The sequence below is a fragment of the Vitis riparia genome, chromosome 8 (genome assembly GCF_004353265.1).
Source record: "Vitis riparia cultivar Riparia Gloire de Montpellier isolate 1030 chromosome 8, EGFV_Vit.rip_1.0, whole genome shotgun sequence".
Lineage (NCBI taxonomy): Eukaryota > Viridiplantae > Streptophyta > Magnoliopsida > Vitales > Vitaceae > Vitis > Vitis riparia.
Window position 1 is genome coordinate 15,172,413 of NC_048438.1, and position 16,163 is coordinate 15,188,575.

The 16,163-nt window shown below is 32.3% G+C and overlaps 2 protein-coding genes and 1 pseudogene across 2 annotated transcripts; 2 read left to right on the forward strand and 1 right to left on the reverse strand.

Moving 5' to 3' along the window:
- Positions 1 to 274: 274 nt before the first annotated feature.
- Positions 275 to 3,740, reverse strand: LOC117919745 (CASP-like protein 5B2). The gene is made up of 3 exons (XM_034836989.1): positions 3,353 to 3,740; positions 1,801 to 1,933; positions 275 to 600 (listed from the first exon to the last, which is right to left on the reverse strand). Exons 1-3 carry the CDS (start codon positions 3,481 to 3,483, stop codon positions 400 to 402), a joined length of 465 nt encoding a protein of 154 aa, XP_034692880.1. The 5' UTR covers positions 3,484 to 3,740; the 3' UTR covers positions 275 to 399.
- Positions 3,741 to 7,811: 4,071 nt separating this feature from the next.
- Positions 7,812 to 10,879, forward strand: LOC117920038 (NADPH-dependent aldo-keto reductase, chloroplastic-like). Its single transcript, XM_034837387.1, has 7 exons — positions 7,812 to 7,931; positions 8,591 to 8,641; positions 9,112 to 9,188; positions 9,313 to 9,400; positions 9,731 to 10,006; positions 10,187 to 10,435; positions 10,563 to 10,879. Exons 1-7 carry the CDS (start codon positions 7,812 to 7,814, stop codon positions 10,647 to 10,649), a joined length of 948 nt encoding a protein of 315 aa, XP_034693278.1. The 3' UTR covers positions 10,650 to 10,879.
- A 2,859-nt stretch (positions 10,880 to 13,738) lies between these two features.
- On the forward strand, positions 13,739 to 15,945 carry LOC117920650 (annotated as a pseudogene).
- Positions 15,946 to 16,163: the final 218 nt, after the last annotated feature.

Consider the following 16,163-nt stretch of genomic DNA (forward strand, 5'->3'; position numbering starts at 1 on the left):
TATGATAATATTCCTTACATTACTTTATAAAAATTAATTTGATGTTAAAACAATTTTTTAGTCTTCAGAACCAAAAAACGAAAAATTACATTTTACAACAAAAAAAACAGAAAACAGGCAAAAAAATTTTATTCTTTCATAGGATTCTTTGAAAGAATAATTATAAAAACATGGATAATAATTAAAAATGTAGGAACAAATTAAACAGAGTCCATAGGTTAGGCAATTTGGCAGGGGTTAGCTTTGCATAAACGCTGAGGAAGAAAGGAAGACATGAACAAGAAACCCTATCATACACCAAGAAAACTCACTGCCATTGAAAATTGCTCAAGACAATAACATTTACATATGAAATAGAACACGATGTATGTTGTGTGTTTGGCCTCTGGGTTGAGTCATCTAAACCGAGGCTAAGATCCAAAACATCACATGAGAAGAAATGGCAATAAAAAACCAGGTGATGAATGCCAAAGCTATGGAGATCTGGAACCTGCTGCATGGAATATGCATTTCTGCCCTACAAAAATCCAGGTCCCTTGCATACAGTACCATCACCCCAGCAGATGAGCATGCAGCTGCAAGCGATAAGGTGGCTGTCACCTGCACTTTCAACAATTATTTTCATACCATCTGTTACAAAAAAATCGCATTACAAAGCAGGAATAGAGAGATGATTATTCCTGATAGAATGTGTTTGGTGTCCAAACTACATGATTCATCTTGGTAAAACCACAAATAACTGTGCAGGGTAACAGATCCCAAATGCATCGTGCATGAACATAAAACCGATTTAGAATCAACATTCTTGATGAGACCATAGAGGCAAAAAGGATAATGTACTAAAAAGATGTTAGGGGTTCAACTACCAGCTAATCAAACTGCCTAAATATGCAAATCTACAAAAATTGGATTAAAACTAGGAGCGTACCATGCAATCACCTGAGTGTTAGGTCGGCACTATAGTGAATACAACGAACTATAGGCTAGCCGTCTTGGGATACCAACACGGGTTAACCTAATAAAAACCGAGTTCTTTAGAACACAACTGATAGGCCGTGTTCTTTAGAACACGACCATTAGATCGTATTCATAAGAACATGGACATGAAACCGTATTCTTATGGATACGGCAATATAATTCCAAATAATATTCTTCTGTTAGGAACAGTTACAGCTTTGGCCAATCAATAGATGACATGTAGACCTGAGGTGAAAGATAAAAACTAAGGAATGTTATAGAAGAACCTAAGTGAAATTTCATTGTGACAACAGAGAAGAGAATTATATACTCTGTTAAGACAATCAGCTCTTAGGCAACATCATCAACAATGAATAATATAAAAGACAAGAACCATCAGCATCCCTACAACAACACTAGACCTACTCAAACGGTGATAGGAGTATTTTACTGGAACATGACCATCCCCAAACCCATGGAGGGCATGACCCCAGCAAACAAAATTTTATTTTACTCCTTTCTTCAATAGTTGGTACTTGAAGTCAATCATAACAATCACACAGAAATAATCCCAACATTATGTTATTTCGTTGGTTAACCAAACACAGCCTGGCTGTTTGAAAGGGAAAATCAGTCCACGAGGCAGTTGGTTGCCAAGACAATGATGACACAATTACGAACTACGAAGAAATGTGGAAAGGTAAATAAACAATTGGGGTGAAATATAATCACTACAATTTAGAAAATGCATGCCTATGTGCATGCATGTCCACAATATGACAATGCTCATGCACCTTTCAAAGAAAATACGTGTAATGAAGAGTTCAGGAGCAAACTACATACCCAATCACCAACAACAAATAGGCTCACAAGAACTGGATTTTGAAGGTCTCTCTTTATCTTCAAAGCATAGACATCGAGACATGCAAGTCCAAAGCTCCACAGCACTTGAAGCCCCATCGATGCAATTAAATAACTGAATCCAAAGGAAAATATCATTGCCAAAGGTGTGTAAACAAATAGACATTGTGGTGTCTGGTAGAATGTTTTAAGCAAAAACAAAAATGCATCACCAGATGGTCTACTTCAGAAATATCAAAACAGCTAAATGTGTTTCTTTAAGAAAAAAGGACAACAAATTTTCTGTTCATAAATTCAAAGAACAAGGATATTACCAACAGAAATTTCAAATATTCTACTAGATACCTAGCATCAAATTTGTCAATAACATGACATAATTTGCTGAGAAGCACACAAATGAACATTGCTGACTGGGGAAACACTTTCTGAACCAAATTTTTGTATGGCAATCACAGAAAATGAAAATCCCAATTCATTAAGAAAATGAAAAAAACTCTTAAGGGTAGCTGCAAATGAGGATAGTCAGCAAAAGTTCTTTGCATTCTGTATCTTCACATGATTATTTAGTGCTAAAAAATTGCCTTAATTACGATACAAAGAAACATATAGTTTCCTAAAGAAACATCTATTATCACTTTTCAATTCTCCAACAAAACAAAAAGATTTTATGCACAAAATCCACTCTTCTTGATTCATACATGATACAATATAAACAGAACAGGCTGAAACTGAATTTCTCAGTAGGCCATTTTAGTATGGCTAATATAGATCACAGCTTAAATGCTTTTGGCCTCAACAAAACCATCACAATTTCATTTTCAATTTCTCCATTTATGATTCCTGAACTTCAACAAAGAGACATCTTATGAATTAAGAAGGTACAGCGAAAACATCAAAACTAGTTTCTTTATGTATTGGGAGGGTGTCTCATCCTACATGGTTATCAATACATTTCAGTGAATTTTTTGCTTTTGATTTAAAAAAATTTCAAAATAAAAATAAAAATCATCAATACTAGTGAAACCCCCAAGCATATCGATTTTAACTTTGCCCTCACTCCCATTTCTGTAATCACTTTTCCAATTGCCTCAGCTATATCGATTATATTGATGGTTTTCCTTTCTTTTGTTTTTCCCTTTACACCCCTTCTGTCTACAGTCTCGATGCAGAAATTCTCTTAAAACAGAACTCCTTACACCACAACAACAACCCAAAAAAATCGAAGAAATCACTTGCCAGTTATTAAAAATGTGATCGGGAAAAACATTAAAACAATGCAATTCTAACTTCTAAGTTCTTAACACTCATCAAGTATGAGGAAAAAAGCCACATAACCTAAATCCGGAATATGAGTGGAGAAAAAAAAAAGACAAAAAATAAAATTTTTGAAATGACAAATGAATCTGCACAACACCGCCACGAAGGGAACAGTAAAACCCACTAGGGCTTAAAAGAAATCAACGAAATAGATAAAAAAAAATGGAAAAGAAGAGAGAACAAAGGCGAACGCGGAGTGGGTTAAAAGAAAAAATACCAGAAAGCAGTGTAGTTAGAGAAGCCAATAGCAGAGACCATGACTCCAATTGAAGCCGCAGCGAACATACACTGCCCTATTCTCAACACAAGCCCACTGGCGGTACCTGGACTCCCTATCAACTCCTTCATTGCCCTCCTCTATACAGGGCCCTCTCTATAACCAAAGGGCCCTTACTAGAAACCCTAGATTCTCCAAAGCTCCATTTCTTCTCAGTTTGATCGATTATCTCTGTTGTTTCTGGGGGCGAGATTTCAGAAAGACTCAACTACACCTCAAGATCTACGGTTTAGATTTCAGTCACGTAATGCGTGAAAGGTGAGATTGGGTTTTCATCGCCATTATTTTTCGTCCAAAAACCTATTCATTTCTTCGCCGAATCGTTTGCTTAAAGAAATCTCAATAATTGTATTGTATTTTATTCTATTAATTTCATTAATTAAAAATTAAACTATAATTATCACTGTCGGAGGATCGGGGCTGTTTTCTAGACTGACCATCCTACGTGGAGTTCTTTTTATTTGCCTTTTCAGCCTTTTCCAACCCACTCTCGAGTACTGAGAGTTGCTTCAGTCGGGCGAGCGTCCAGGTGAGAGGGCTGTGGTGTCGCAAAATTAGAATCCGAGTCTTAGAAAATTGAACAGTGTAGAAACGTGTACTGAAATGACAGGCAAAGTCCACTAATTGTCGATGGTCTGAGGAGTAGCCGATTATTAAAGCTTTTGGCCCACACCGTACGGCCCGGAGCCTCCTGTTTCCCACCCAGGCTTGGCCACATCGGGCGGGGCCCATTAGAAGGTACCCATCTGACGTGGTGAGATACGACCACATACGTGAGGCCTGTGACGTCTGTCGCCTATATCCTCAAATGGTAATTAAAAGGAACAGGAATTGATATGAAATGACGTTCCACTGAATTAAGGGAAGTAATTCATGAATGAATTGATATTCTGATTTCTGAGTATTTGATGATAAAGCAATAAGCGCTTCAAATTGAGGGGTTATACTTATACGGGACTGAGGAGGGGTATCTGGAGAAAGCTTGACTCCTAGAAGTAGGAGATTTGGGTACCCGTGAAAGTGAGGTTGTGCCTGTGGTCCCACTTTCTTTTCTTTCTTTTTCTTTTTTTAATCATTCGTTTTGGTTGGTATTAAAATTGAAAAAGTGATCACGGGGTAGCACGAGAAATGATGACAATGAACGTTGTTGTTATCATTATTATTATTATTATTTTTTACTTTTTATTTTTTATTTTTCTTGGTAGAACGGGGGAATTAAAGAAAAAGCAAAATTAATAAAACTTATGCTTCAATCTTTGAATTAGAATTCATCTCGAAGTAACTCTTATACCTAACACCCTTGATCATTGAATGCTTAAGAATTGCCTTCACAATACCCAAAAATCCTAATATGACGGTTTCATTAAGAAGTTTTTTGCTTTTAAGTTATGGATAAAATTATAAATATTAAAATCACTTAAAAAAAATTAACTATAGACATGACAATTGTAATATGATTGTTGCATTGAGAAGTTTTTTGCTTTAAGTTATAGATGAAATTATGAATATTTAAATAGCTTAAAAAAATTTATTACACACATGACAATCCCAATATGATTGTTTCATTAAGAAGTTTCCTATTTTTAAATTATGAATGAAATTATAAATATCAAAACCATTCAAAAAAATTCACTATACACATGACAATCCTGATATGACTGTTTCATTGAGAAGTTTTCAGCTTCAAGTTATAGATGAAATCATGAATATCAAAAAATTTCACAACACACATGACAATCTCATATATGATTGTTTCATTGAGAAGTTTTTTGCTTTTTAAGTTATGGATGAAATTACGAATATCAAAATTGTTAGTGCAGTGTCAACCAAATAGAGTTTGTCTACCTTCTCTAAAGTTATACGAGTTTCTTCTCTATATAAAAGGATGTTTGGATAGGTGATCCAGGCACACCCCTCTAAAGCTTAAGTCAAAAAAGAAACAAAACGGGTTTAATTCTTTTAAATGGCTTTATATGAGCGTACCTTTTTCATGCTTCTCATGGGGCTTTTATAGAACGGATGACACTATTATCATAGCGTTGCTGGTGCCTTCATGTATTTTCTGTGATGGTGTTTGCCATCACGACAAAAATCAAGCCTTAACAAGAAAGTTAACGTCATTATCTCTATGTAGATTAGACAATCATACAAAACAAAATCCGCTGATTGGTGTCATTTATCAGTTGTCAAGCAAAAATCTCGAACCATGTAATTGACTATGCATTTACATTTGTCAATGTCGCAAATTGCCTGTAGCAATTAATAGACATTAACTTTTAAGTGTAAATGTTGCCTAGGTCGTTGCTCAGACACTGGATGTGATTATCTATCTACTTAATGCTTAGAATATCTGGATATGCTGGTTAATCCGTCTGGAGATCTCAATTGACATGGTCTGTCCATTCCATCTAACTCTCAAAAAGAAGGAAATCTCTTTTCTCTTACGCCCACGGAGTTTGTTTTGGTTTAAACGAATGACTCTAGATGGATGATTTGCTTACCTTGGACAGACCAAAGGTTTTTAATTTGAGGAAGGACACATGGAGGGAAACCCACCAAAAAACCACTCAAAAAATTTCACCACTAAAAAAATTTCACAACACACATAACAATCCCATAAATGATTGTTTCATTGAGAAGTTTTCTGCTTTTAAGTTATAGATGAAATTATGAATATCAAAATCACTTAAAAAATTTTAATACATACATGACGATCCCAATATGATTGTTTAATTGAGAAGTTTCTTACTTTTAAGTCATGGATGAAATTGTGAATATCAAAACCACTAAAAAAATCTCAAAGCTTTAACTTCCGTATTCAAAAATAAATAAAAAAGAAACACCTCTTTTCTATTTATTAAAAAATGCATATTTTTATATTTAATTTATTTTTCTATAGTAATTTATTTAATTTTTATTTCCTGTATCAATACTAGGTGGTTAGTGGTTGGGTTGGGTTCAATGCAAGGTGGTTATTGATTGGGTTGGGTTAGTCCACCTGGACACCCAAACCATGCACAACAAAATAATTCTTCAAAAATTATTTTATATAGTTTTTTCAAAATATTAATTTTTTTAACATATTAATTTTTTTAATATATATATCTATATATATTTCTTTTTAAAAAAAAAAAAAAAAACAAACACTTATAAGCATTACATACATTTTGTTTCTTTTATTTTAAAAATTAACGACAATTTTTGAGTCTGAATCGAGCTTTCAGTGAAGTGACAAGTCCAGTCAATATGTTTTACATACGATATAGAATGTTTGCTAGTCGGAAAGCTTTTACTCTTTTATTTACTCATGAAAACTAAAAATCACATTTTCATTTAGATGCTAAAGAACCTAGGATAATGAAAATCAATTTTAACTTCTTTTGGTGTATGTATAAGTTTTTTTTAAAACTTTTAATAAATTTAACGCTATTTGTACTATTGTCTCTTTTCCATTCAATTCTACACCATCTTTTCCTTTTTAGTTTAGATTGAAAAAGGTCCCCAATGGTAATTTACTGATGCCAAAAATGTTTGCTATAACACTTTAAAAGCCCAAATTTAAAGGTATTCATTTCAACCTCGAGGTGGCAATCGGTATCATGAGTAATTTTCTTGGGCCATTTTTTAATTTAAACCAGAAAAGTACTCGAAGTTAATGTGCCAACTCTTGCTATTAAATAGTAAGATTACAAATTCGCTATATATGGAATTGATACCAAGAATCTCTATTTGATCACATGGACATGCCCTTTGAGGACTAAAGGTGGTTTGGGCCAGCAATAGATGCTTAGTTGGTGTGTCTTTTTTCATCTCACAAGATATTGTTCCAACTTCCAACAACTATCCGTTCCCTCACGTGGAAATTCATTGACTAGTGCTTTGAACTAATTAGTTGATACAAAATTATCATTTATCATGAAATATTTTGTTTATTAAATTTTTGGTGTTGTTATATGTTTATTATTTTAAAAAATTGAAAATATAAATAATTTTTAATTATGGTTATAATTTTTTTCTTGATTAAGCATGTGGGTTTGTTCTTATTTTCTTGTTTGGTAGTTACCTAACATGTGAAAACAATTACAATTTTTTTATTTTATGATTTTCTAATTGTTTTATTGTATATATACACATACTTTCTTAAATTCTTTCTCAAAATTCACGCTGACTTGGCAAACTTTCTCCTTATGTCGTGACTCGTGAGATTCCACCGGCACAACCCCACGTCAAAAAACAACTAAACAAGACTAACACATCTTTATCTGTGCAGCTGACACGTGTCAGGTCTATGGGACATTTACGTCATTGCTTAGTTCATTCGTTTGAATAATTTCGTTCGCGCGTCTATAAAAGTCAGTGCGTCCGCCGCTGATGGACAGATTGTTGATAATTTTGAAAAATGGCGAGAGCTATTCGATTCTTCGAAGTGAACACCGGAGCTCAGATCCCCTCCGTGGCCCTAGGCACATGGCAGGCTGCCCCCGGCGTAGTCGGCGACGCTGTCGCCACAGCAATTAAGGTATTTTATCTTCCTATCTCTCTTAATTAATATCTGATTTCCTACTTTATTAATATGCTTCAGAAATGTTTTGCCTACAAAACTGTTGTTTTTACTCCCTTACTATTTTTCCTTTCAATTTCACTGTTAAAATTTTAGAAATCAAAATTAAAAACCTCTCAGCAACACAGCATCGTAGAAATAAAATGCTCTGTTACCTACCATGTGAAGTCTCTTCCAATCCGGATGGCTATATTATTAAATTATAAAGTTTAAATCAATTTTATCTTGTTTCATTCAGAATAACGGATCAAATTGTCCAATAACTTACGGGGTCCAAAGGGGCAGCACCCCATGGAAATTTTTTTTTTATATAATAATTGACAAGTTTAACATTATTATATATTTAACTCTTTTATCTCTAAGGTTTCGATATTTAGAAAATGACTGTAATTGAGATATTTTTTTAGAGTTTCATCATTATAATTCTTCTTATTCGTTTTGATTAATAGATTATTGAGTGTTGGTACACTTCGTAGATGTAGGATGACATTGATCGTCGAACCTCGTAAATCTTGTCTTTTTTTTCTTTTTTATTAATTTTCTACTATGTGTGCATGATTAGGTTAACACATGTTAAATTGAGAAGTTGGCTTAAAGCTGCTTATGTGGCGGTGCAGGTTGGGTATAGACATATCGATTGTGCTCAAGCTTATGGCAATGAGGAGGAGGTAATGTTTTCTCACAACATTAAGTTCAAATTTTTTTTAGTTGTCTTAGTTTCTGCAAGTTGTAATGTAACTGGTTGAAGATGTTTATTTCTTAGTATTTGAACTTGTTTTGATAGTTTTTATTCAATCTGTGAGTGTGAGTTGAGGCTTCATGCTTCTACGTAACCTAAGTTAAAAGCTTCATGCTTCAACAAAATCCATGTGGAAAATTGATTAAAGCAGTACATTTTTCAAAAACTGTTTGTCTACTAGGGTAATATATAAGGGCCTTAAGTTAAAATTCATTACAATATAGGAGTTGAACACATGAATTTTTATGGAAAACCTCACACTAACCGTAAAGATTATTCTAAGTATGAATTGAATTCAATGATTCCATTTTTGGAACCAGTGAACTGGCTTTACCCTCCTTTTGCTATAACAGCTAAAAATGATTTTTTTTTTCATGATCCGATGTTTTGATTTTGTAGATTGGTGCCGTTTTGAAGAAGCTATTTGAAGATGGTATAGTGAAGCGTGAAGACTTATGGATCACCTCCAAACTATGGTTTGTTTTAATTCTTATGGTGATTTAAAAATACACCACTGCGTTCATCAAATCGAAATTATCAATGGAAGTTTAATGTGTAATTCAAATTTCAAATCTATAGTTACCACATGGTGATTTGCAGGTGTACTGATCATGCTCCAGAAGATGTTCCAGTAGCACTAGACAGAACTTTGAGGGACTTGCAACTTGACTATCTAGACTTGTATCTGGTGCGTATATCATAATTAAGCTTTATGCAAAAACTATTTCAAAGATTCATACTTTGATCTTCTAGAGGAATAGCTGTTCCTAGATGTTTATTTCTTATTCTTCTTATTAGAAATTTTTTTTTTCACTTCTTTTTCTTCTGCTTCAGATTCATGATCTAGTCTCCTAAATCTTTATTTCTTCTTCTAGCTAGAAATTTTTGCTTCGTTGAAGTTAAACTAAGATCTTGCTATAAGATAAATGTAAAATGGAATAAGAATTATTTTTTCTTTTTCTGCATGGTTGAAGTTTGATATTTTTCACTTGCTAAATGGGCTTCTAAATCTTTGAAGATCCATTGGCCGGTCAGCATGAAAAGGGGATCAGTAGGTTTTAAGCCTGAAAATCTTATTCATCCTGACATACCCAATACATGGAGAGCAATGGAAACACTCTACGATGCTGGCAAGGCTCGAGCTATCGGTGTGAGCAATTTCTCCCCAAAGAAGCTAGGGGATTTGTTGGAGGTAGCACGTATTCCTCCCGCTGTCAACCAAGTAGAATGTCATCCTTCATGGCAGCAGTCCAAGCTTCGTGCATTCTGTAAATCCAAGGGAGTTCACCTATCTGTGAGTTTTTAATATGCAGCTAAAAAGTATTGAATTAATTTATTTTTATTCTTTGGACGCTTGATGAAGTGTCAATGAGGGGAAAAAGCAGGACTATTTTAAATGCCAAAAAGAAAGGAATTTATGTAATTCTATGTTGTCCCGGCACTGCTTAGTCATGATGAATTTTTCTGATTTCAGGGGTATTCACCATTGGGTTCCCCAGGTACAGCATCTCTCAAGAGCGAGGTCCTTAAGAATCCCATTTTAAATATGGTGGCAGAGAAATTGGGCAAGTCTCCCGCACAAGTTGCTCTTCGGTGGGGCCTACAGATGGGTCACAGTGTTCTACCCAAGAGCACAAGTGAGGCTAGGATCAAGGAAAACTTTGACGTTTTTGACTGGTCAATCCCTGATGACCTCTTTGCCAAGTTGTCTGAACTAGAGCAGGCAAGTAGTTTCCCTCAATCCCGAATAGCTGGGATTATGAATTGATTTTATTTTCTCTCTAATTTCTTCGACATTCTGTGCATGTCTAGTTCCCTGTTTGCTTATTTTGTGAATTCTAATTATGCAGGCAAGGCTTGTTAGAGGTTCCCCATTTGTGCACGAGACTTTTGGCGCGTATAAAACCGTTGAAGAGCTCTGGGATGGTGAGCTTTGAGCAGACACAGAGAGTTTGCATAAACTATTTGGTCGACATCCCAAATGATTCTTCTGTGCTTATTCAATTACTGCTTAAATCTTAGTATTCTGCGATTAATCGCCAGAGCTAATTCTAGTAGTGGAGTTTCAAAGAAATAACAGAGAATTTTTCCAGCAGATATTAGGTCCAGAGCAATGAGATGTATATGGTGATATAGCATAATAAAGGTGAATTTCATTCAATACCTATGCCCATTGTTGTGTAACCTTTTATGTTATGTCTGAAAAACCATATCCTTTGTCCTATCCCCTCACTTTAGTCTGGGCAGAGAGTTGCCATCACAGTTCGTCCTGCTTCTGCTGCATAGACATTGATCTTTGTGCACCACTGTACTACCTTTTGTAGACCGTGTATATATATATATATATATATATATATATATATATATATATACCTTTGCATTTTCCTTCCAATATTTCAAAAACTAAAATTAGGGTGAGTGATTTAAACCAAAGATATAGAAAATATTTCAATTGAGAAGGGTTTATGGTAAAATTATGAACAATATGTGCTCAAAAATGATATTTAAAGAATTGGTTTTAAATGTTTTACTTTAAATATTAAATACTAACATCCTCATGCTACATGGCTATATAAAAACATAAATTCATATGATTTTTTGCTGGCAAAAGTCTATAATTAAAAAATAATTTTAAACATATAATAATTAAAATTTTTAAATAATAATAGTTAGAGGTTTCGATATACCTTTATAGGAAAAAATTTCACCCCTTAAAAAGAATGTGAGCAAAAAATGAAAAAACAAATTTGATAATTGAAAACAATTTTTTGTTCTTAAGGATAAAAGATAGAATGTTTTTAAATACTATCTTATAGTTGTTTTTTATATATAAGAATAGAATAGAAGCCATCACTGGTTTTTACACTTCTCAAGTGAAAAATATTGCACAACAAAGTATTATGGGATAGAATAACAGAAAAATAATATATCATATACTATTTTTAATTGATGATGTGTTCAATCAAATATGAGATAAGCTAATATTAAGGTATATAATTCATTTTGTTTTTGTGCATCTCTTTTACATGGGATATATAAAAAATAGGTCTATTGGATAACTATTTTTTAAAATAGTTTCAAAAAATAGTTTCTAAAAATTATTCTTTAATATTTTATGGAACAAAATTTTATTTAGAAACTTAAAATATTTTTAACTTATTTTTAATGTTTTTAAATATGTTTTAAACATAATTTTTATATCTAGTGTTTTATTTTTAAATATTTTTTATATTTGTATAATTATTTTTTAAAACAACTTTTATAAAACAATTAAAAGATGTTTTGTAAAATCACCCTATTTTTATTTTAAGAACAAAAAAAAAACAATTTTCAGATTACTAAGCATGTTTTCCTATTTTTGTATATTTACCTATTTTTTTATTTTGTAGAATAGAAAATTATTCTAAAAAATAGTTGTCAAATAGTACCTTATTTTTTCATTGTTATTTTTCAATATATTACTTATTTTGAAAAATAAAAAATTTTGATTAAAAAATTAAATTTGTAGTTAAAAAATAGCTAAAAAAATATTATAGAATATATTGTTAAATAATAATATTATATGTATTATATATTATATGGAATAATATAATATAATTTTTTTATATTTTTAAATAATTAACTAATTACTAAATTTTAAATTATTGAAAATTTATAAATATTATTAAACTTAAGAGAAATTTCATATTTTTTTTTAATAGCAAATATTGGTATGTAATTTTTAAACAATTTTTAAAAAATAGTATATTTTTATTTTATTCTTTTTATTTATTTTACAAATTAAATATAAGCATGATATTTGTATCATGTTAAGTATAAGTTTAATCAAAATATTTGTATATATTTGAGTAATCATAATAAAAATGATTCTTATTTTATGGAGGAAAATGTTCCATAATGAAATATCAAGATATCAAGAGAAAAATAAATTATAATAGGAAATAACTTGACAACCATGATCTTTTATGTGTCTTCGTAATTTCTCTATTTGAAAGAAAACTCAAAGAACAAAATAAGAAAGGAAAAAGTAAAAGTAAAGGAAATATCAATCGACCTTGAATGATAATCCTGACTTCTGTATAAAAATGGAAATTTCTGCATAAAGATTTTTAATTTTTATGTAAAATGTACATATTTATATTATTGATTAAAAAATATATATTTTAAATTAAATTAAAATAATATTAAAACTCAAGGCCGTAAAATTTTTAATATCTCAATTTTTTTAATTAATTTATTAATTTTTGAAATATAAAAACATTTGAGTAATCATAATGAAAATGATTCCTATTTCATGGAGGGATATGTTCCATGATCGAATGTCAAGATATCGAGATAAAAAATTTATATTAAGAAATAATTTGACAATGATGATCTTTTTATATGTTTTTTTGTAATTTCTTTATGTAAAAAAAGCAACCTATAAAATAAGAAAGAAAATGTAAAAGTTGAGGTAAGACCAATTGAGCTTTGAGTGGCAATTGTGACTCGCAATAAGTTTTTTAAGCTTTTTATATTTAAAAATGAAAATTTTTGTGTAAAAATGTAAAAACCTTTTATGTAAAATGCATATATTGACAGTATTTATTATAAATTTTTTTACAAAAAATTAAATTAAACATTTTTTAAAACTAAAATTTTTAATATTGTAATTAATTTATCAATTTTTGAAAATCATTATATTTTTAATAGAAACTTCGAAGAACTATTTTTTATTTTAAAAATTAAAAACAACAGGTTTTTATTACTTATAGGTTTCCTTCCTTGTACATGAACTTTTAAGTGGACGGAGGATTTTTGTGCCACAAATGGTAAGGTTAAGGCAGCAAATTAAAGCAAGATGCCAACATGATGTGGTGATTTTGGCAAAAATTATATTAGGAAATAACATGACAACTAGATGTTTTCTATTTCCCTCTTTTATATGAGGAGAGGAGAAGAGTTTCCGACACTGCATGCTCTTTTTCACGTACTTGGAGTCTCTGGGGTAGTACATATTTTGCTCGTCTCTTCTGATCATCTGAAAATGTCCAACGACATTCGATTCTTTGAACTCAACACTGGAGCTAAGATGCCTTCATTAGGGTTGGCCAGGCTGTGGCCACCGCGATCAAGGTCTCTCTCCTTCTTCATGACTTCCTCCTCTATGTCTGCTTGCATTTTTAGTTGGGTTACTTAGTACATCTGTATTAAATAACTGTCAACTAAACATATCGTAAATAACTAACTTAAAGTGAATCAAATACTTAGTTTAAGTCATTAAGCATGTTAAGTGTATATGGTAAAATTACTTATGTTGCTATTTAAAATCAAAATCAATTTAAGGTTAAAAATATTGTTTTCTAGTGAATCTGCCCAAAATTGTTGACATTCTCATCTCTCTACCACAACCATCAACTCTTTCCTCCCTTGTGTCTCTCTCATTAGTCTTTTACAGTTTACTTAATATCAATGTGTAAATACATCAAATTTTATAGTTCAAAAAACAAGAAGTAAGTTTTATTCTATAATAAGTTATAAGTCCCCAAAAAAAAAAAAAAATTCAACAAAATTTGTATTGAAGTCTTTCGAAATCATTGAGAATTTAGTTTTCAGTTTTACCCACAACCAACTTGTTCTAAACAAAAAGGGCAGACTTCTTTTAGAAATGATGCATACTCAAGCATATTTATTCCTTGTCTCTACAGGTTGGATTCCGCCATATCGATTGTGCTCGAATTTACAACAATGAGAAGGAGGTACTTACTACAAGTATGCAGAACTGATTTTGATAATCTGTGTCATCATCTTCATCGTTGTAATTGTTGTCTGTATATATCTTGTACAATATTGTAGCTTAAGAGTGTTTTAAGCAATTCATTTTCCTACATATTTCTTACATGTTTGAACTTTATGGAGTACTTGTCTCAGTGTTTGAACGTCCATTGACTTGTAACAAGGATTTTATAGCCCTATGATATTGTTTTCTTTTCTTGTAGATTGGTATTGTTTTAAAGGAGCTGTTTGATGATGGCGTAGTGAAGCGTGAGGATTTGTGGATTACCTCCAAGCTCTGGTTTGTCTCACTTTGATTTTGGCTTTCATTGAAAATATTAATTACATTATAGTAACAATAGCTATCTGTTTCTCTTTTATCTTAAGATGCTGCTGTTGCAGTGCTGTTTGTACTATCCACTAGCTAATTCATTTTCCTTTTCTAGAGTAAACTGGTCTCTTGGCTCTTGCAGTTCTTAGCTTCTACCATTTACAACTTAAAATTATCTGCAGGTGTGCTGATCGTACGTGCACCAGAAGATAAGATGTGCCAGAGGCACTAAACAGAACTTTGCAAGACTTGCAGCTCGACTTCATTGATTTGTATCTTGTATGTATTGCCCTAGTTGTTTGTTAAAAGTTACTAGAAGAATGTGTTATCTAATAAACATTGCATGTCTTTGGGCTCTTAACAAATATAAACGCTATCAAAGTTTTGTGAAGTTTGCAGGAAAGAAAAGGTCAAAACTGATGAAAGGCATCACTCAGAAGATGGACTCTCGTTAATGCCATCTTAGATCTTTGAGTGAAATTTGAAATATGGCCAAATCTTTGAGTCTCTTGATTCTGCAACCTTGTCTCTATCTTAGGAACTTGAAAGCGAATCGAACTTTGAATAATGGATAATCTGTATTTTAATTTAGATTGCCTTATTCAGGAGATTATTTGATTGTAACTAAATGTGGCTGATTCTTGTAGATCCATTGGCCGGTCCGTATGAAAAAGAGTTCTGTTGTCACCAAACCTGAAAACCTCATCCAACCAGATATACCAAGCACATGGAGAGCAATGGAAGCACTCTATGATTCTGGCAAGGTTCGAGCTATTGGTGTAAGCAACTTATCCACAAGGAAACTGGGGGACCTGTTGGAGATTGCACGTGTTCCTCCTGCTGTCGACCATGTGGAGTGTCCTCCTTCATGGGACCAGAGAAAACTGCGTACTTTCTGTAAATCCAGGGGGGTTCACCTAACTGTAAGTAGTCAATCCTTAATTTACTTCGAAATTTGGGTTAGCTACTTATATTTTGCTGAAGAGCATATCTTATAGTACTCATTATTTTGATTCAGTTATGTGCATCTAGAACTATAATTATTTTTTTTTCTTTAATTTTGATTTGCATGTATCTTTCAGGGGTATTCACCATTGGGTTCTCCAGGTACAGTAACGTTAAAAAGTGAAGTCCTTTATGCGTCTTGACTACGCGCATGAGGCTAGTTGCATGTAGTAATTACGTGCATGAAACTTTTGGTGTATATAGAAGCAGAAGTGGAGCCAGGCTATGCCCAAGGGGCAAATGCCCCCCTCAAATTTTTGACAAAAATACTACCAAGTAGCGGGTTTTGATCCAAGCTCAAAATTATGCAAGTAAACATGGTTGGCTCTAGGCTATAAGCATTAACTAGTTAGTAATTTTA

Bases quoted from the DNA above. Each gene is read 5' to 3' on its own strand.
- LOC117919745 (XM_034836989.1), bottom strand. From the start codon at position 3,483: ATGAAGGAGTTGATAGGGAGTCCAGGTACCGCCAGTGGGCTTGTGTTG. The intron at 1,934-3,352 runs GTATTTTTTCTT...CTTTGGATTCAG, and splicing joins TCTAACTACACTGCTTTCTG to TTATTTAATTGCATCGATGG. The intron at 601-1,800 runs GTATGTAGTTTG...TTGAAAGTGCAG, and splicing joins TATTTGTTGTTGGTGATTGG to GTGACAGCCACCTTATCGCT.
- LOC117920038 (XM_034837387.1), top strand. From the start codon at position 7,812: ATGGCGAGAGCTATTCGATTCTTCGAAGTGAACACCGGAGCTCAGATC. The intron at 8,642-9,111 runs GTAATGTTTTCT...TTGATTTTGTAG, and splicing joins CTTATGGCAATGAGGAGGAG to ATTGGTGCCGTTTTGAAGAA. The intron at 10,007-10,186 runs GTGAGTTTTTAA...TTCTGATTTCAG, and splicing joins CCAAGGGAGTTCACCTATCT to GGGTATTCACCATTGGGTTC.